Source organism: Danaus plexippus, chromosome 8, assembly GCF_018135715.1.
Source record: "Danaus plexippus chromosome 8, MEX_DaPlex, whole genome shotgun sequence".
Lineage (NCBI taxonomy): Eukaryota > Metazoa > Arthropoda > Insecta > Lepidoptera > Nymphalidae > Danaus > Danaus plexippus.
The window spans coordinates 3,269,664-3,289,466 of record NC_083542.1 but is presented as its reverse complement, the minus strand read 5'-3'; the positions used below and the strand labels follow the sequence as shown (position 1 = coordinate 3,289,466).

The following is a 19,803-nucleotide window of genomic DNA, read 5'->3' as shown; positions in this document are numbered from 1 at the left end:
TACTATATCTATAAAACGCAACAGAAGTCACTTTTATAAAAGCGTTATATAAGTTTCCGGGAATTTTAATATGTAATCATGATTCGGAATGTGCGATTATAGTATTTTAATTATTTTTCACTAAAACGAAATTCAGAAAATCATTACATGATATGTTTGTTCCAAACCAAAAGATTAACAGCTAAATACTCTTATGAATAGTAAAATTATTAAAAAAAAATAATAGTTGACGTTTCTTTTACGTAAAGATTTTTGCTTCAAATCAAATATTAGGTTTAGAAAATTTTCAAGTACAATACTACTTTAATATCTTGCTTGTGTATAAAACCTCATCCTCCTTTATTTATTACGAAATACTACTATTTTATAATCATGGTTACCTTTTGTGAAATATTTTAATTTATTTTAATGACTTGGTTTTAACTACCTAATATTTTTGTTACTTCATTTTGGGGTATAATACATAAAAAAATGAAATACGTGTAGCGATATTTATAATTTTTTATTAGAAATTATAAACTTTGTAAAATGTTTTTCATTAATTAAAAAAATATATGAAATATAGCCTCTACATTAAAACTGTTTCCATAGAAAAAGCTTAAACGTCTCATTACACATGGAAACACACGGAAAAATATGTGACATTCGTGCACTGAGAGTAACTTATTTTTATAAATGCTACACCTTGTACATTTTGTACACATATAATAGAACTTTGCACATTCGAGCACGGAAACTTGAATGAAGCAAAGGCTTAAAACATTTGAGTGACTCTCGGTACTTGGATTTTCAACCCTATTTAGTACTCCTTAAATACTAGTTTGCATCACTAAGTTATATACCAACTCAAGAATATTCATAAATCTTGCTACATAATCGCATCAACGTAAGTATTAATTAAAAACTTTAAAAGATTCAACATTTAATTTGAAGTTGCAAAAGAGACTAATACCAAATGAATACATCTCATACAAACAAAGTGACTAATCAAATATTGCTATTCTAATGCACAGATAAAACAAAAATTAAAATACCAATAAAAATAACAAAAAATCAATAATTTTGAAAAAAAAGTTGCTTTATGTGAAAAATATATGAATTATGACAACATTTTAAAGATCATAATGATATTAGGTAATTGTGGACTCTCTCACACAGTAGCAATAGCCGATTGCCTGCAATTTTTATTAAATATATAAGTACACTTTCAAGCTTAAGTTATATATATATATTTATGGGACATTTATGTTTCATAAGCCTAGAATTCCCTTTCTTCGAGTTTTCTGAATATACCTTCAGACGTTTTTTAAACTTAACGGACAAGTCTGTTATCGTACTTACAAATTAAAGAACATGTATAAAAGGTTTCAGTCTTAAATTTTAAAGTCTAAAGCCTTATTTATTAACATTCCTACAAGCTGTACTCTTTATTCAGTACGTTGAGCTCTGTGCCGCCATTTTGTTTTGATAAAAGCGTCTCTTCGATCTTGGTTTCAATGTTATCATTAATTTGAAAGATTTCTTGAATCTCACGCAGACTCTTCCCTCTCGTTTCTGGTACGACGAAATATGAAAATACAGCACCAGAAAACGCTATCAAAGAGAACATCCAGAACGCACCGCACAAACCGGATATATTCTTCACGGCCTGATACGTTTTAGCCACGGAGAATCCGGCGAAACCTCCGAAAACATTAAGCGTTGTCATGGCTACTGGTTTGACGTTTAAGGGGAAAACTTCCGCTGATATGATGCTTATAATCGAATTGAAACCTAAAGTGGACACTACACTACAAAGAATTATAGCCACAAACGGTACAATACCGTATGGTCTGAGAACTGATGGGTTTAAAGAAACGACATCCAATAAAAAAAAGTATGAACCAGCTGTTGCCACACAGAGGCCGAAAGCGAAATATGAATATATCAAAAGCGGTCTCCGTCCAACTCTGTCTACCAAAATGGAAGACATTATACCTGGAATCATAAAAAAGTCATTTCAAATCTCGACTTTATCTATCATTGGTGATATACAGATTGTCAAAGCTAGAAACTCATTTATTATCACTTACCAACAACAAACTTGACTATACCAAAAATAACCAGTATAGTTGATAATTTCATATTGATGTTTGCATCTTGCATAATACGCCCTAAATACTGCTGTATAGTAAGTGTACCCGTCATTATCTGGGTTACCTTCAAACCTTAAACATTAATTAAGCTTTTTAATATTCATTTAATTACGTTATTTAAATATATAATTTCTCTTTCATAGACAGAGTTTCATCACACTTAAGTTGGTCAAATTATAATTTTAGAAAATCTAGTAATATTCGATATCTTCTGACAGGCCAATACTATTAGAAAAAGTTAGCATCAATTAGTAGGATTACAATGGCAATTATTTGCTATGAGTCAAAGTACCCCAACCCCTTCTTACTCATTCCTCTCAGTCTTATCCCATAATCTAATCGCATGTGTCTACAATCCCTAAAATAACACACTTAAAACAACACCTTGAGTTATGCATGATCGACGCCAGCCACTTACCAAACCATATATTCGTTTGTTTTTTACCATGAGAAGGCTTATCTGCACTGGAAGAACTATTAACCTTAGCTCATATAGTTATAGGTCTATATAAACTATGTGCACTACATATTTCTTTCAGTCGTTTAACAGATACTTACCCAATGCTATTACGAGCGGACGTCTATATTGTCTCCCAGTAAATAATTCGCAAACCGTCCCAGAATGTCGCATTTCCTTATTCACATCTGCCTTTAAAGACTCTAATTCGATCTCTGCGTTCTAGAAGTTTAAAACGTTCTAAAAGTTTAAAATGGCTTTTTGGAAACTTTTTGTAAACTGTTTACTTTTCAGATAAACTACACTGAGAAGTCTTTGTTAAACTTTACATTGAAAAGACTAAGTGCTGAGTTTAATCTCTATATCTTTTGACAGAACTAACATTCTGATAGGATTTTATATTTGTTAAAGTGATATTAAATTATTTTCACCTCTTCCCCTTTTAATCTTATGAGAACTCGCCTCGCTTGTTCCACTTTGCCTTTCTTCAAATAATAATATGGAGATTCAGGTATCCATAGACAAGCTGTAAAAAATATTACAGGCAATCCTAGTATGCAGTAATTTAATGTGCTAAATGATAGGAAAGGTCCTATAGAAATGACAAGAAGACTGCCGAGGTTAAACATGAACCTTGTTCCAACTGCTAAGGTACCACGAATATCTTTGTCGGCTATTTCAGCTAAATACATCGTCACCACCTAAGAAATAATAAAAATCATTGATGTTTTTATAAAAGACTATCAATATAAAAACTGATGAAAACTGATTCTGATACAAACCGTGGAAACCATCCCAGTTCCAAAGCCCCACAAGAATTTCATGATGAACAACAACCAAGCCTGCGTTGCCAACACTGCAATTACCTGGAGAGAAATGTCCATAGACAAGAGAAAAAAAATTAAATTTCGAATTGAAATTTTAAATGAAACCCTTATTAATAAACTTTTTACAGATAAGTATTACGTAAGGAACAGTGAAAACTTCATACCGTGCCAGTAGCGATTGGTAATGCGCTCGCTAAAACAGTGGTTTGAGTTCCGAAGCTGTCCGCCACAAATCTGGTGAGTAAGCTGCCAGCCACAAAACCGGGGGCTGACATCGCCAACATTGTGGCTATTTCATTCTATTAACATAATTATTATATATAGTTATACGTTTCTGTTAAATACATGGCTTATATTGTTAATAAGAGTTTTATGTTCACTTGAAGGAAAGGAAAAATATTCACAATATAAATGAGTCATAATAATTTAAACAATAATAATTAATTTACACTTTCAAACATTTTCTCAAGTAACCTTTTCATATCACGGAACCATTTAATGAGTGTTATAATGAAAGAACATGTTGCTGGAGTATTTACTATAATTTCATAAATTTAAATACTGGAAATAAGTCGGGAATCCAAGTAATATACAACTCAAATAACAATTAATATAAATTAAAATAGTTATAGGAAATTTTGAATGAAAAAATTTCATCAACAAGAGAAATACTCGTACTTGCGGAATGTTGGCTTGTTCCACAAAATTTTTCCAATCAAGCTATCGCATCGTGAAACGAGTCGGTGAATTAAGCCTTCTGTATATTCAACCGTCATAACGAACGGAACTTCATCTATTAGGGTTTCTTGTGAGAATCCTTACCGATATTTTCTTATTTTTTAGTACACAAAAAACATCGTAAGTGGTTTTATGTTTCTCAAAACAAAGATTGAAGTTACAAATTACAGTTACTATATTAAATAATAGTAGATCGTTGGCTAACTTTTCTTTAGACTGTATGAAACAATATTCGAAAAAGTACTCATTTGAAAGCCTGTTTTCTTGGGATGATTCTTAGGTACATTTGGTTAATATCAGTCCAGCAGTGCTAAAGTATTGTCTATGACGATTGGATGAAGTGCCTCGTTAAACGGCAAATCTAAATGTTGTTATTATATATATAACTTACGTCAGTTATTTGTACATTAGTTTCATTTCTATGAAACTTTGGTATGACGGGAGTTGGCCATGCTGAGGACACACCCAATGTGGCGGTAGACAATGACACTGGCAGCAAAAAAATTAATACATTTATTTAAACCTCCTTGTTCAAAGTAAAAAAATAAAATACTTCAATTAACACATTCTATAAGTATTTAAAAAGCTAATAGAATATTTTAACTTACGTGCGAATGCTGTCATGTATTGAATAAACCTGCCATGTTCCATCTGTGAAATAATTTAATAACAATTTTATTATATAACAATATAAACCATCCAAGCCGTATAACTCACAATGATTTTTAATTTATAAATTAAAATACATAAAGATCGTTGATTGGTTTCAGTATCACAATTGGCTGAATGAACTCATTGTGTAACAATGTTGGTGACTTCCACGAAATAATCAAAGAGGAAAAAGCTAAAAGTTTTCGTTTTTGCGCTCTATTCATTGTAACAGAACATAATTTTACATCTCAAGGTTACAGATGGCTTGGATAGCCAACAGAGAGGCAAATGAAAGGATTAAAATTAAAATCTGAATTATTTTAAACTTAACCAATATAATAGCATAACCGGTCGAAACTGGTTATAACCAATATTAGTAATCGAAGCTATATAAATTGTTGTGTAATGTTTGCTCACTTGCCCCTACTTTTGTATCCTTAGAATTAACTTCTAAGGTACACTTTAACAGCGACCGTTATATTTTAATACATGAACTATAAACATATCACGACTAGTATCATATAAAAAAAAATCATCATCTGTGTATAATAAATAAATTGCATTATACAATTAATAAGCAATGATATATTATTTGAAATGTATATATACTTACACGAAATAATCCTGTTTGTTGGAATTACTTAAAAGTGTAATTTGAGTTTTCTACGATTACTAAGAACTCTCTACCAGTCGTAATTATATTCTGAGAAATTGTATTATGATCTGTGGTTATAAGATCCTACTGCTCGCTATTAAAACCAGTAAATGAATATAACCCAACGTACTTCACAGAAATATTTATATTATAATATCAGAGACCTTCGCAATAATAGTGTAATTAGCCTAATCCGAAAGAAATGGTTTATATGAAGTAATCTCACGAAATGTACACTTATAGTAAATATGTACATATATTTGTTTTATTTTATATAGCAACACGAAATTGCGGATAAATGATTAAAAAGTATCTTGATAACATTATAAACGCTAATATTATCCTTAAACTCGACATTAAAAAATCATTAAGATTTAAACTTTACAAGTTGGAAAAACTTTTTTAACAAAATATTACACTAATTTTTTTTTTTAAACAAAGCTGAAATCGGATAAATAATTTTAAGACGTTAAGGATAAAAGGTTCAAAACAAACACACTTAAGCGTTAGATTAATTTATTTTAATACTGTTGTTATCTTTAAATATAATTGATGGAAATGTAATTAATACTTCTCATTAAAGAGAAAAACATGTTTACTATATCATAAACAATAGATTAAACAAGTAATTCTCTTTGTAATGATAAAACAGTTGTAACATTTAATATGCTTAACTTACTTTACTTAAAAAATAATAATAAAGCGTCTGTATGCTTACCCAAAGTTCGGTCGTCACTACATACGGAGCGTTAATAGTTTTTCATTTATAGATCTTCACGTATTATACTATTGACGTAGGCTAATTACTGAGAAACAGGAAAAGCTTGCTTGGTATTGTGACGACGCAAACTTGGGCTAAGCAAATTAGTGCACACAAAATAGATCTACTATCGCATGTTGTGTCGCAAAATAAAAGATTAGGGGTCCCAATAATTTATTTGAAAAGTTATACTGTATCTTTAGAGAATTGTTATAATCATATGAAGATCGTCCAAAAATTTTCTTACGTGGTTTTTAATTTAAAAAAATATATATCAATTTTATACTCGTTGCTTACAATAAGGTTTTAACTTTATCTTCAGGATTATTCATCCGCTGTTAGTTTAAAATATCTAACGAAAATTTGAATTCTGCCTATTAAGAAACTCTACATGGAATTCAATAGATCGGAAGAGTTGAAAAACTGTACATCTTAAATATAAATAAGACGGCACTTGCAGTACTACGTAAGAATATGTGATTACGGTCGAAAAATAATAATTTTAACATTGTGTTAAAGGCATTGACATGGGCATGAGTTACAAGATAACCGAAAAATATCTGCCGGTACATTGTTTAAGCGCTTAAAACTTTTCAATGATAGAGCGACGTTGAATATTTTATATTGGACTAATAAAAGGTATTTAAAATATCAAGCTCCGTAATTGTTTAATAAGTGAAAGTTATTATATTATAATTTGATGTTATATTTTCAAAACTATGTAATAATAATAATTACTTGAGAAAATATTATTGTGATTATTTTTTTGTTTTTAATTTAATTCAAAAGATACATATATTAAAGGTTTGCCCTTAAAAATTTAAATGTATAACACAAATACACAATAGAATAAACTCGATGATGTAAGGTTTTTATCTTTTTTAATTAGATATAAGAAAATATAGATAGTATTTTAAAAGATTACGAGTGTGTTGTATATACATTTATAAATCGTAAATTATTTAATTATCTTTTAGTAATTTCGATAAAGGTACAACAGGTTTCACCCACAATGGATTGAATAAACGACTTCGCTTGCTTCTTTGAAATTCACTATTAAACTTTCCAAATTAAAAATATATTTGTAAACCACCAAACACGATTACCTTATAAAGAAAGACAGATATACTCGTATGTGATAATTAAAAAAGGTTATTTGAATCTTAGTATCATTAAAATATCAAAGAGAGAAAAAAATTTAGACAATAGTACGGAGCCATTTCGGTCTTTATTCATATATGAAAAATATCAGTGGCACAAAATGAATTTTATTTCCTCACAGTACAAAGCAGGTCACCATAGAAATAAATACTACGACCCCCACGTTGCGATAACACTTGTAAGAGGCACATTGTATAATCAACAAATATATTACATACTTACATTTGTTAAAGTATTTTTAAGACATTGCTGGAACACTTTTTAGTAAAAACGGAATTTATTTAAAACCTCACGTCTTATTCCTTCCCGTCACTATTCATTCGAATATAAATGCATACTGAAGCTTGTAATGGAAAAGTTGTACCTATGATAAAAAGTTATCTGTCAGGATACGACTATCGTTCTGATTTTAAACTCAGTTTTATATTTAGGGGATATTTTTTTTTTATTTAAATAGAATTAAGACAAATATTGAGTGATAATTAATAAATGGAATATTTAACGAAAAGTTTATCTTATTTAATAGCGTCCTAACCTGGCAGTCGTGTCAATAATATATAGAAGATTTTATTTTTATTCTTCAGTAGTTGTTATTATGTAAAAATATTATTATTTTTTTTCATATGAAAATATAATTATGAGAGGAAATATAAAAATGTGTTTACAGTGATCTGAATAAGACGTCTTTGTGTATGACATGTTTGTTGTGGATAAATATAATATATAAAAATATTAACTATAGAGATTCTTCAAAAGATTTCTCTGTTAAGGAAAATTCTTTCTCTGTATGTCGATTTAGAAATTTAACAAATCTTGAGAACGTAAGGTTTATTTATAAGTGTTTTGCGATGTGTATGGAAGTATCGAGACGTATTAGAATCAGATTTCAACTTGTTACTGGTAATAGTAACTTAGCTTATTATAATCGTTTTAAAGATGTATTTTAAATATTACATGATATAGTATATTTTAAAATTTTATTCTTCTGTATAAAAATAAATGCGCGGGTGATAATAAATTAAGGAACATGTTGACTCCATTATGAAATGGAATAAAAAATGTGTAGTCTACATATTACATAAATGATGATCTGAATAAATTAATCATTAAAATGAATCAAATCAAATCAAAGGGATACGCTTATTAGGATTAATTATGACTTATTAACTGATATAATGAAATATTTTTTATATATAAAATAGGATCATGTTATTATTGTTATTTTTATAACATTGCCCTAAATCCCTATGTCGAGCTATCAGGTGTCGAGCTATCACGTGTCGCATTACAATCAACTGCGGAGTAGGAGTTAGGCTAAAGGCGTTCAGAGCGGAAATAGTTGTGGATGATTAATGAATTATTATTGTAATTCTTGGATATTTTTTGGTGATAAGCTGACGATGCAAACTCGTACTAACTATAACTTTCACATATTTTTGCGTAAAAAAAATTAATCATTATTTATTACATTTTTAATTCATCGATTGTAATAAATACAAAAAAAACATATGGGAGTTTCGCTGATAAACATTAAAATTGACAGTATCTACTTTCGGAAAGGAATTTCTTACTCGGAGTGCAACCAATTTGTAGATTTATTTTTTGGAATAATTTACGGGGCGATAACTTATCAAAAATAACTCTCTTTTTAAAAAAGTAATATCTAAGATTTGCATAAAAATTAAACATTATTACAATTCTACAAATTGTTGATAGTTTGAATTAGCAAGTATTTTATTACGATCTACATAGGATGTGTTGACTTTTACTCGGAAAAAAATTGTAAATCACTCAACATCTGGCTTTAAAAAAAAAGTATGAAAAAAATAATAACATCCAATTCTAGGCGGTGGTAAGCTAAAATTGTTTTAATCAAAGAAGAAAATTTTCTAACCACTATTTTTGTGGCTTGGTTGGATCTCGCTCTATTCTTATATTATCAAATTGCGCTAACATAATTACCTACTAGCATTTTAAAATAAAATAAGAAGCATAAGAAAACAAGTATTTCATAGCTTACAATATATAAATCGAGTTATTGAAAATTTACTTACTTTTCTAAATTTGACATTAAAATGTCAAAGAAATATCAAGTAGATCGTTGCAAGTACCAAAAATGTCAGCTATATTATATATATGTATAGAATTTAAAGGACTTCTCAACAAATTTTATGCTTAAAATTCTTTTGTTTTTTTCAAATTTTTACATATGGAATGTTAGAAATTAAAACAAGATTAAAACAAAGAATTCAAAACGTCTAAACAGTGTTTAAAAAAAATACATTTTTATAATGTAAAAATATCAAGAAATTGTTATTTAATATTTCAAATGACTGTTATTTCTCAGTTTTATAGCAAAACATTGTTTTATACACATTATAGAGAAAAAATATATATCCTTATATAATCTTTATTTTTTAGTCTTTGATAACTTGTGTTGCTATTGCCACTTGCTGATTGATAGAAAGTGTCGTGTGGCATGTTAATTCTGTAATATCTGTAAAGTGTATTTATTAAACAATAAATAGTTACCCTGTTGTAATGTCAGAACACGTTTTACCGGCCGAAGAGCCGATACGATTTGTGGCTCCCATAATCCAAGACAATCCTACAGGATGGGGCCCTTGCGAAATGCCGGAGCAATTTCGGGACATGCCCTACCAACCCTTCAGTAAAGGCGACCGACTAGGAAAAATAAGTGATTGGACAATGGTACAGGACAAGAAATACCAAAGTATGTTTTAAAATATCTTCTCGATATATAAAAGTAATTGTTCCTACTACTAACTCCTATCTTTATAGGTTATGAATAATTACTTTGCATAGATCTATAAAAACACAATAAATAAGATCTTTTGTGTCATTCTAGATAAGTATGCTTCTCAATTCGGCGCTGGTTCGCTATACGCATATGTACACGATGAAGACGAGAATTCCTTCCATCTGGTGGATACCAAACGCGATCAGAAACCTCCTTACCAACGGGGACGCGCTCGAGGCCAGCGTGGACGTGGTGCTAGAGGCGCCCGTACTCCTGGCGGTATGACAACTTTGAGTAAAGTAAGTTAACTTTTCTTGTTTCCTAGTACTAAATTCTTCATATTCATGAATTGTCATATCTCAATGACAGTCTTTTTATATTGAAATACTGCTAAATTAAAAAAAAATACTTCAATTATGTGTGTGTGTGTGACCTTAAGGTTACTGATATATATATATATATATATATAAAAATTCATGATATATATAAAAATCAGGTTTAAATAAAGATATTGTAGATCAAGCTAATTATATAGACATTAGTAAATAATACACTGTGCTAAATTGATCTAAAATATAAATTTTAAGCAACAACGAGACCGCAAGCTTGGTAAGAGATGGGGCCAAAGGGGTGCTCCAATGAAAATCAGGGATGCATCAGTCACTGTACGCCCAACCTGGGTCACTATTGAAGATATGGACTTCCCTCGTCTTGCTAAACTTTCACTCCCAGGAATTAAAGAAGGTCAGTAATACAAATTTAATTTACTGTGGCCTTTGTAAAGTGAACATTAGAAAATACATAATGAGAAAATAAAGCTTACTATAAATAATGTGAACTTCCAGGTGAAGATATAGTGTGCTGCGGTACTCTTGAGTACTATGACAAGGCGTATGATCGTGTCAATGTGAAACACGAAAAACCACTTCAACGTATCGACCGGATCTTCCATACGGTAAAGAGATAATATAAAGCCAAATATGCTATGCATTTTTAAATATATTATGTCTATACGCAGACAATAGTTGTTAGTGATTAACAGAATGTGTCGTTTATAATAATCCATACACATTAGAGTAAGTAATTAGAATAGTCTGTTCAGATACAAACTAGGAATAGTTATTAAGGACTATCATAAAAAATATAAACAAATTTTTACACTGAGGTTCTTATAGATTTTTCACATGGTTAGTAGAAATCCAACATTGAATATATAAATAAATCTATATGTTCATCTCATCATCTTCATCATATTGAATGCTTATTCATGTACTCCAATCAAGGCGCAATTGTTTAATTGGCAAAGCATCTAGAATGCTATATTCCGAGGTAGCAGATTCAAATAATACTCCCGTTGATGAATTGTTCATTACATATCTCCTACTTAAATTTTTATTCAATTATTTAATCTAAGATTTGCTTTTATCTTAATAATAAAACTAAAATATAGAATTATCTGTCTAGGTCACGACCACAGATGACCCAGTGATCCGTCGTCTCAGCAAGACCACTGGCACCGTGTACGCCACCGATGCTATACTGGCGACCATAATGTGCTGCACTCGCTCCAATTATTCATGGGACATTGTTATCGAGAAGATTGGTATGTTAAAAATAATCATATCACTTTAAATTAGGATTTTTTTTATTACATATAAAAGATATAGATATAGATTTAAACAATATTATGTTATAATATTGTAATATATTTTAGATTACAATAAAAAATTTATTAATAATTCTGAATGCGAATTAAAGAAATTTTTCAAATACTCCCATCACATCAAAAACACACACACAGTTTTTTATATTTTATATTTCTATACATTTGACTCTCATAAAGACTTAGTCCATTGTATTTATATGTTTATTTGGCGAGAGTAGTTAAATTCATTTAAATCTCGTACATCTCGCCTGCCCGTGATCACGGTTGCTGAAAAGTAACCGAAACATCGGGAATATGTAGTTTTAACCAAAAATAAAGCACGCGTAGTATATCCGAAAAATATTAGTTTCATTTGAATGAATAAAACTCGCGAAAGTCTTAGATCTCATTAGTCTTTAAATTACTATTCTTACTAATTAAGACAAAACATTCGGTTTCAGGTGACAAGTTGTTCTTGGACAAGCGTGACAACACTGAATTTGATTTGCTGACTGTCAATGAGACGTCAGTTGAGCCGCCAGCGGATGATGGGAACTCCATCAATTCTCCACGGAACCTGGCACTCGAGGCAACTTTTATCAACCATAACTTCAGTCAACAGGTATATTAATTCTCATTCACCACAATCACTACCACTCCTTGAAGCCCTCAAACTATACAAATATTACCTTGTAATATATATTAGTCAACTTAAAAATGGACTTAATGTTACTAGAAACCTTGCTTTAACCTTCTCCATGTGAGACGAGGCCTTTGCTCAGCAGTGGGTTCCGATAGGCTGATGATGATGATGTTACTATAAAGTTTTTTTGACGTTGAAGTTAACAAGCTAAATTCAAAAACGTACATATTTTTGTTTCAGGTTCTTAAATCTGGATCTAACGAACCGAAGTACAAGTTCCAAGAACCGAATCCTTTTGTCTCCGAGGAGGAGGACGGTGAAGTCGCCTCTGTCGGTTATCGCTACCGTAAATGGAACCTCAATAATGGAGTGGTAAGATAGTTTATTCTTTAGCATTATATGCCTGTGTAGTTTATGGTCAGCTTTAGAACATGATTATCTGAATAAATAGTTTCAGACTTCCAAAATAAGAATATACTAAGATTCTACCTTACAATCCAGGTGCTGGTAGCTCGTTGTGAACACGACGCGGTGATGCAGGGTCCACAGAATGAGACCCAATTCCTCAGCATCAAAGCCCTGAATGAATGGGACTCTAAGATAGCCAACGGCGTCGAGTGGCGGCAGAAGTTGGACACACAGAGAGGTGCCGTGCTAGCCAACGAACTAAGGAATAACTCGTGCAAACTCGCTAAGTGGACTGTACAGGTAACGCGAAGTCAACGAAATGTATAGCCTCATCAACAAAACATGTACATAGAAACGAAACAAATGACTGGCGTAGTTAAAATTGAGGTTAGGAAATTAGATCTGAACACATGACGTTGGATAATATAACGCATCAAACATACACCAGTTACTTCTTACTCAAGTGCTAAATGTAACAAAACCATAGACTTTATTCCAACATTTAACAACACAACAATACAAGGCTAAAGAAAATTAAGTACTGTCTTTGCATGATTTTAAAGTTTTCTTGAAACCCCCAAGCGTTATGAGTACTGAGACTTTCGCGATGATTCATTTAAATGAAACTAATATTTTCGGGTTTTTTTATTATTATTATCATTTCTAGGCGTTGTTGGCTGGTTCGGACCAGATCAAGTTCGGTTACGTGTCTCGCTCTCAAGTCCGTGATAACTCCCGTCACGTGATCCTCGGGACTCAGCAGTTCAAGCCGCACGAGTTTGCTGCACAGATCAACCTCTCCATGGACAACGCCTGGGGCATCCTGCGCTGTATCATAGATATATGTATGAAACAGAAGGATGGTGAGTTATAGTGAACGTTTATTATTGAGCACATTGTGGTTGATGAAGTACTTCCGGTGTGTATTAGGCGAATGAAAAGTGTGTGATTAAAATGCACTAGTGTATGTAATATGTTGGCATATTGTATGAAGAATGATATCCATAAAAGGTGTTTCAAGGAATAATAAAAAATATTCCACTCTACCCTCACCAGTAGCCAAACATGAAGCGTAGGACACAGAACTGTGTTAAGTTAGTAATTTGAATATTTTGCAAAAATAACAATCTACATCACCAATGGTTGAATGCAAATTTTATTCACCCCTTTTGGTTTCCAAAAATAGCCATGTCTATAAGTTATAATTACGCAGAATTTATTATTGATATCTGGATATAAGAAAAATAATTTGTAAGTAAACCGACAACTTAATTCTGAATACTAGCAATATTAATATAATTTCCAGGTAAATATCTAATAATGAAGGATCCGAATAAGCCTTTGATCCGTTTGTACGACATCCCGGACAACACGTTCGAGTCGGATGCATCCGAGGAGAGTGGGGACGAGCCCGCTGATACGCCCTTCGCACCGCTATACTCCTACGGGAACTCCAAGAGGATTTAGTCTAGGAGTTTACGTCCTAGGACATCTACCGAGATTTGGTCTATGGTCAGTCGTCTCAGGAATTCATCCGAGATTTAGTCTATGGTTAGACTTTTTTAAAACCGTGTATTACAATGTATTCAGTAAATACTTTTGGTCACATTATGAGTTTTATTATAATAAAACGAATGTTATTTTTAAATATAAATAATGTATTTTATATAAAAATATACATTTGGTTTTCACTTTGGCAACACACATTATAAATAATGTATAAAATCTATGGTCGATTTATAAAATTTTCTTTGAGTATTTTGTTTACGATAACAATTGATCATGAGCGTATATCAATACATCTCGAGACTACTAAAATAAAAACTTTAAAAATATATGACATATTAATTCTACAATATGCTTTTTGTACACGTAAAATGTAAATGTCGTGTTATTAGTTCTTTTTTCACTTAATAATATGCACATATTTTTTTTTTAAACTTAAAAAAAAGATCGAAACGGTTTACCCTGTAATGTTAACAATATGAACTCAAAATGTGATGTTTTTTTCACATCCAGATACATATGTAACAATCTTAACGACTCATAAATAAGGTAACAGTATGAACACACTATGTTAATTCGTAACAACTGGAAAAAACATTATTAATCATTATAGTAAGTTTTAATTACTCAATTATCCGTCTTGTTTAGTCTTTCTATTTCTACGACTGCCTCTTGCATGTTGTCTTGGACTTCCTCTAACGTTTTCCCCTTAGTTTCGGGGACGAAGAAATATATGAAGAACACTCCGAAGCCAGCGACGGCGGCAAAGGACCAAAACACCGTGTAGTGACCGAAAACATCCTTGATACCTTGATAGGACTTAGTCACGGAAAACGCCAGCACACAGGCGAGCATTGTCGCCATACTAGAAGCGATCGCTTTAACGTTCATAGGGAACAGCTCGGCTTGCATTATGTAAGGCAAATTTCCTAAACCGGCTGCATACAAAACATTAAAACCCAGAACCCCGATTAATGGCAACGAAGATATTGATGATAAAACCTCCTTGTTCACGACTACAGAGTCTTTTAAGAAAAAATATACACCGACTATTGTTAGCGACATGGCAACACCGAGGCTCGAAAACAGCATGAGAATCCGCCTACCGAAATATCCAGCCAGAAAAGTAGCTCCGATACCTGAAATACATCACAACATATCAATATAATATATAAATCAAACAAAATAAATCTTTCATCTACACTTATATTTAATCTTCTAAATAACTATTTCACTAACAAAAAACAATGTATAAATCGAGCTCAAATAGGAAAATATGAAAAGTAGAGTAATATTGCTTGAAAATACGCCAAGATGCATTAATAGTAGCTATTGCAAAATATAATCAGATTAAAATGTTATTATAAATCCTAGGACGAGATATTATCAGATAAAAATGTACATTACCTCTGATATCACTGTAATGTCATGGAAACAGTTAATTCAAATCTTATGTTCAACAAATACATTCAATACACTAATAAAGATATCAAGCAATTGTTCAGGAAGACCTAACCCATTACCGTCTTATCAGTTTGATCAAATACTATGTGTACACAGCTTAAAATTAGACTGAAGTCTATGTATATGCATATGTGTGTTCATTGTTTTATACTACCTGCACCAAGTTGGACGAATCCATAAACAATACTAGCGTACGGCCCCGATATTGAACTGCTCTGACGGAATATTACCTCCAAATAAGCTTGTATAGCCAAACTACCGGTCATATACTGCAAGACTTTTAAGCCTGTGGTACAAAGTAATATTGAAATATTAAAACTTGCAAGGGAATACTAAAAACACATAAGCTAAATCAAGAAAATAATTAGATTTCACCAGATAATTAATTAAAAAGGCCTTAATAATATATTTTTTTAAATTAAGGCTTATTTGTTAGCAGATACTAAAACGTACAGGTGATATAGTCGTAAGTAAATGATAGTTATATTTGTCAAAAATTATACTACATTTAACAAACGGTTGAAATCTTTATTATCACATAATTTAAGGTTTAATTTCATATAAACATAAATAATGACAACTTGGTTGCTAAGTAAATATCAGGGCAAAGACGCAATATGTACTGTCAATATTCACGAGGTCTATGCAAAGCTACAGCAAAGAAACAATAGAAGGTAGTTAAATATATATATAACTACCTTCTATTACATATATATATATATATATGTAATATCAAGTACAGAATCAATTAAAATGAAAGGACATTTAATTTATAAACAGAATATTTCCCTTACCAGCGATGATGTAGATAGCTCTCCTATATTTCATGTTACTGATCAATTCTCTGAGAGTGCTTCTATTTTCCATACTCTCTTGAACGTGCACTCTCATTATACCCATTTGTTCATCAGCCCACTGTTATAAAAACGTTGTGATTATCACTAAATTTAGTATATTTTAATGAGTCTAGAAGCAAACGTACCTTACTGTCCTTAGAACCTTTCAAAAACAAAAATGATTTCTTTGCGGCAGCTACGTTTCCTCTCGCCAAATGGTAATAAGGAGATTCGGGTACCCACAGACATAACAGAGCGAAGAACGCAGATATAAAAAGTACTATCAAGTTCAACACGTTGTACGACGCGAACGGCCCTATACCATAAAGGACCAAACTTCCCAAATTGTTCATAACCTGTACCAACATTCCCAAGGCTCCTCTAATTTCCTTATCCGCTATTTCTGTCAAATAAATCATTGTAACCTGAAATGTAATACCCGTAATCAAAATAGTTTATAATTATTCCCATCCACTCAACAATTATCAAATAAAAATGACATTAGGTGTTGGAAGTAAAAGTTTTTTATTATGAAAAATTCTACTGAATCTCAAGAATAGTGTAAAATTTATATTCCAGGGCGTATTTTGTTTGTTTTGCATTCAATAAGACGCATCACCAAATATTATGATACAATCAAAAACTATTCACTTCTATTTCAGAATTTTTAAAATAAATAATAAAATAAAAATATTTTCAAATTAAACATCAAGGATATGTCGCATATAAATATATAATAACAATTTATACTTACAACTGCAGTGATGCCATTTGCAATCCCCATCAGAATCCTTGCAAAACACATCAGCAATGGGGATTTCGTAAATAGAATGATCATCTGAAAATAATACAATATAACTACATTCAACACATTTAAAGAACAAGCTCTTTTTAATTATTATTTTGTTTTTTATAAAAACTATTCTTTATTCAAAAACAGTTTATAGAAGAAGTTATTCTTTTTTTGAAAAAAAAACAGTTAACCGATTCGAAAAGTTCTCGACTGACAATAAAATATTACCATGAAACCAAATACTTGATCGATATTTCAGGCAAATAAAAATATTGGAATTAAACGAAATTAAAATTTTTATCTTATACACAGAAAAATATTTATGTTTGTATAAAAACTATTGATTTATTTTTAGATTTTGATGTTTATTCAATAATTTCCCCGAGGTCGGAGATCGTTTTAAATTCGCACCATATATTATATTGAGACCTGATGAATAAAGTTCATTGATAACTTTGATAACATAAGTCTTACTACATTTCTTTTAATTTAGAATAAATAGAACAGGAACCACACTGGCGAGGAATGAAAAATATAAATTTGAATTAACTTAAAGAAGAATATTAATTAATTTGTGTAATTATGCTAATATATATTTAGGTGATTTTAATAATTAGCCATTTATTGTTTTATATACGCGATATATACCTTCTACAACAACTGGCACAGACATTTTACTTACAAATGTAATTTAAAAAAAATAGGTCTTAATTAAAGAACGTACCGCACCTACAAATCCTGGAACTGCGGCCAGGATTATAGTTTTTCGACGTCCTACACGTTCGCTCAGCTCCCGGCCAAAGTAACATCCTGGCAATGACCCCAAGGCCGATACCGATACTGCCCACGATGTTTGTGCCTGTTCAAGAATAAGCAAGAATTACTTTTAATTATTTCGTAAGACGCCAAGAACAATATGTTTTAACTTACGTCTGAAATAACAATGTTCGCATCGCCATTTTTGAACTTTGGAATCGCAGGTGAAGCCCAAGTATTTACAGCCCCAGTAAACGTGAATGCCAATGATACTGCCGAGTGCCGATGAAATAATGTTTGGATTTTATCATGTATGTATGTATAAATAGCTTATTATTTTAAATTTCCCGCCCCTGACTTACCACACAAACCCGCCAAATATTGCACTTTTCTATTTGTTTTTGTCATCACGATTACTAAATATTCACAAAGTAATAAAAATATTAATTATAACAAAACATTAATTTACATTTATTTACAAGTCTTTAGTCACCACCGCACACTATCGAAATGCCAGAACTGAGAACACAAATAGCAACTTGCTTCCATATAGACAAATTTGTCTCATGTTTACACAGATATCATTATTATCAATGACATCACTATTGTAAATCTTCCGTATAATTTAAAGATTCCTGTTGTAGAACCAAATGTTATCTGTGGTAGGATTTATACTTTTAATAAAAACTATTTTTTAATTCAAACATTGATATCATCAAACCATAAGCACTTAATTAATTATGCAAAACCAGAATTTTATTTTTAATAATAATATGCATTTTATATAATAGGTCTCGATTCTTTTACCCTGAACAAAACACTTTTACGTGTAAACACAGTTATTGTGTAGTATCTTTGTATTTCAGTGTTGCTGATAGAAACTAAATTTACTAACATCACGTTTCCAATTAAATAAATAATTTATTTTTACAAACGGTTATATTAAAAAAGAGTTAAATAATGTTATATAAAATTACCAAAAAAAAAACAGAACTAACAGACAAAAATGACAAAATACTCAGTAAGCCATTTATGACGACTAATTGTTATATTATTATATATTATTATTGAAAAAAGGTAAATAAATAGGAAGTTACAGTAAAAACTCCTCAATTTATTTATTTACATACTAAAATTGGTAAAAAGCGCTTTTATTAACTATAATAGTCATAAAAAATTACATGTTTATTGACATCCGACAGCGATGATTGCTTTGATCGTAGAATGATTGCCAGAAGAAAAAGATGTTCTACAAGACTACAATACACACAAGTCGGACATACCTAGTATAGCAATTTTATCAACATCAACAATGAACAAAACATGATCGTTAACCAAATTAACAAACAGTAGATATAAGTTAAGAAAAAATAACATTTTTAAAGTTAAAGGAATAGTTTATCCGTTCAGCACTTCATAACTTCGTGGAATAAAAATTAACGTGTAAAATTTGAATTTCAGATACTTTAATTTCTATAAAATGCCTAATATTATATTTACATAAAATCATCGTCAAATACATCGTGTATTCACTTTTATTAATATAACTATTATTTATTTCTTTTGACCTTTTGTAATTCAGCTATCAATAAAATGTTAGATATTTT

General features: G+C 30.8%; 3 protein-coding genes across 7 annotated transcripts; 1 reads left to right on the top strand and 2 right to left on the bottom strand.

Moving 5' to 3' along the window:
- Positions 1-485: 485 nt before the first annotated feature.
- On the bottom strand, positions 486-9,483 carry LOC116774066 (facilitated trehalose transporter Tret1-2 homolog). Of its 4 annotated transcripts, none has more exons than XM_061521310.1 (9): positions 9,439-9,483; positions 4,766-4,808; positions 4,549-4,646; positions 3,584-3,718; positions 3,375-3,458; positions 3,024-3,293; positions 2,694-2,814; positions 2,073-2,207; positions 486-1,977 (listed from the first exon to the last, which is right to left on the bottom strand). In XM_061521310.1, the coding sequence occupies exons 2-9, from the start codon at positions 4,806-4,808 to the stop codon at positions 1,412-1,414; spliced, it is 1,452 nt and encodes a 483-aa protein (XP_061377294.1). In that variant the 5' UTR covers positions 9,439-9,483; the 3' UTR covers positions 486-1,411. The 4 variants fall into 4 exon arrangements, with proteins under 4 accessions (XP_061377294.1, XP_061377296.1, XP_032522590.2 ...); XM_061521312.1 differs by lacking the exon at positions 9,439-9,483 and adding an exon at positions 9,405-9,431; XM_032666699.2 differs by lacking the exon at positions 9,439-9,483 and adding an exon at positions 7,607-7,795.
- Positions 9,484-9,820: 337 nt separating this feature from the next.
- On the top strand, positions 9,821-14,449 carry LOC116773328 (eukaryotic translation initiation factor 3 subunit D). Its single transcript, XM_061521082.1, has 10 exons — positions 9,821-10,118; positions 10,254-10,444; positions 10,733-10,889; positions 10,991-11,100; positions 11,610-11,748; positions 12,252-12,412; positions 12,674-12,805; positions 12,935-13,141; positions 13,509-13,704; positions 14,148-14,449. Exons 1-10 carry the CDS (start codon positions 9,926-9,928, stop codon positions 14,306-14,308), a joined length of 1,647 nt encoding a protein of 548 aa, XP_061377066.1. The 5' UTR covers positions 9,821-9,925; the 3' UTR covers positions 14,309-14,449.
- Positions 14,450-14,478: 29 nt separating this feature from the next.
- Positions 14,479-18,796, bottom strand: LOC116773004 (facilitated trehalose transporter Tret1-like). 2 transcript variants are annotated; one of them, XM_032665359.2, is made up of 8 exons: positions 18,559-18,796; positions 18,371-18,468; positions 18,165-18,299; positions 17,402-17,485; positions 16,794-17,072; positions 16,606-16,726; positions 15,966-16,097; positions 14,479-15,486 (listed from the first exon to the last, which is right to left on the bottom strand). In XM_032665359.2, exons 1-8 carry the CDS (start codon positions 18,602-18,604, stop codon positions 14,975-14,977), a joined length of 1,407 nt encoding a protein of 468 aa, XP_032521250.1. In that variant the 5' UTR covers positions 18,605-18,796; the 3' UTR covers positions 14,479-14,974. The 2 variants fall into 2 exon arrangements, with proteins under 2 accessions (XP_032521250.1, XP_032521257.1); XM_032665366.2 differs by lacking the exons at positions 18,371-18,468; positions 18,559-18,796 and having other exon boundaries at positions 18,170-18,299.
- Between the last annotated feature and the right edge of the window lie 1,007 nt (positions 18,797-19,803).

Coding starts and splice junctions, on each gene's coding strand:
- LOC116774066 (XM_061521310.1), bottom strand. CDS start 4,808: ATGGAACATGGCAGGTTTATTCAATACATGACAGCATTCGCAC. Junction 3,719..4,548: donor CTAATGTACAAATAACTGAC/GTAAGTTATATA, acceptor TTATGTTAATAG/AATGAAATAGCCACAATGTT. Junction 2,815..3,023: donor TAAGATTAAAAGGGGAAGAG/GTGAAAATAATT, acceptor TTAAACTTCTAG/AACGCAGAGATCGAATTAGA.
- LOC116773328 (XM_061521082.1), top strand. CDS start 9,926: ATGTCAGAACACGTTTTACCGGCCGAAGAGCCGATACGATTTGTGGCT. Junction 10,119..10,253: donor ACAGGACAAGAAATACCAAA/GTATGTTTTAAA, acceptor GTGTCATTCTAG/ATAAGTATGCTTCTCAATTC. Junction 12,413..12,673: donor ACCATAACTTCAGTCAACAG/GTATATTAATTC, acceptor TTTTTGTTTCAG/GTTCTTAAATCTGGATCTAA.
- LOC116773004 (XM_032665359.2), bottom strand. CDS start 18,604: ATGACAAAAACAAATAGAAAAGTGCAATATTTGGCGGGTTTGTGTG. Junction 17,073..17,401: donor CAAATGGCATCACTGCAGTT/GTAAGTATAAAT, acceptor ATTACATTTCAG/GTTACAATGATTTATTTGAC. Junction 16,727..16,793: donor AAGGTTCTAAGGACAGTAAG/GTACGTTTGCTT, acceptor TTTTTATAACAG/TGGGCTGATGAACAAATGGG.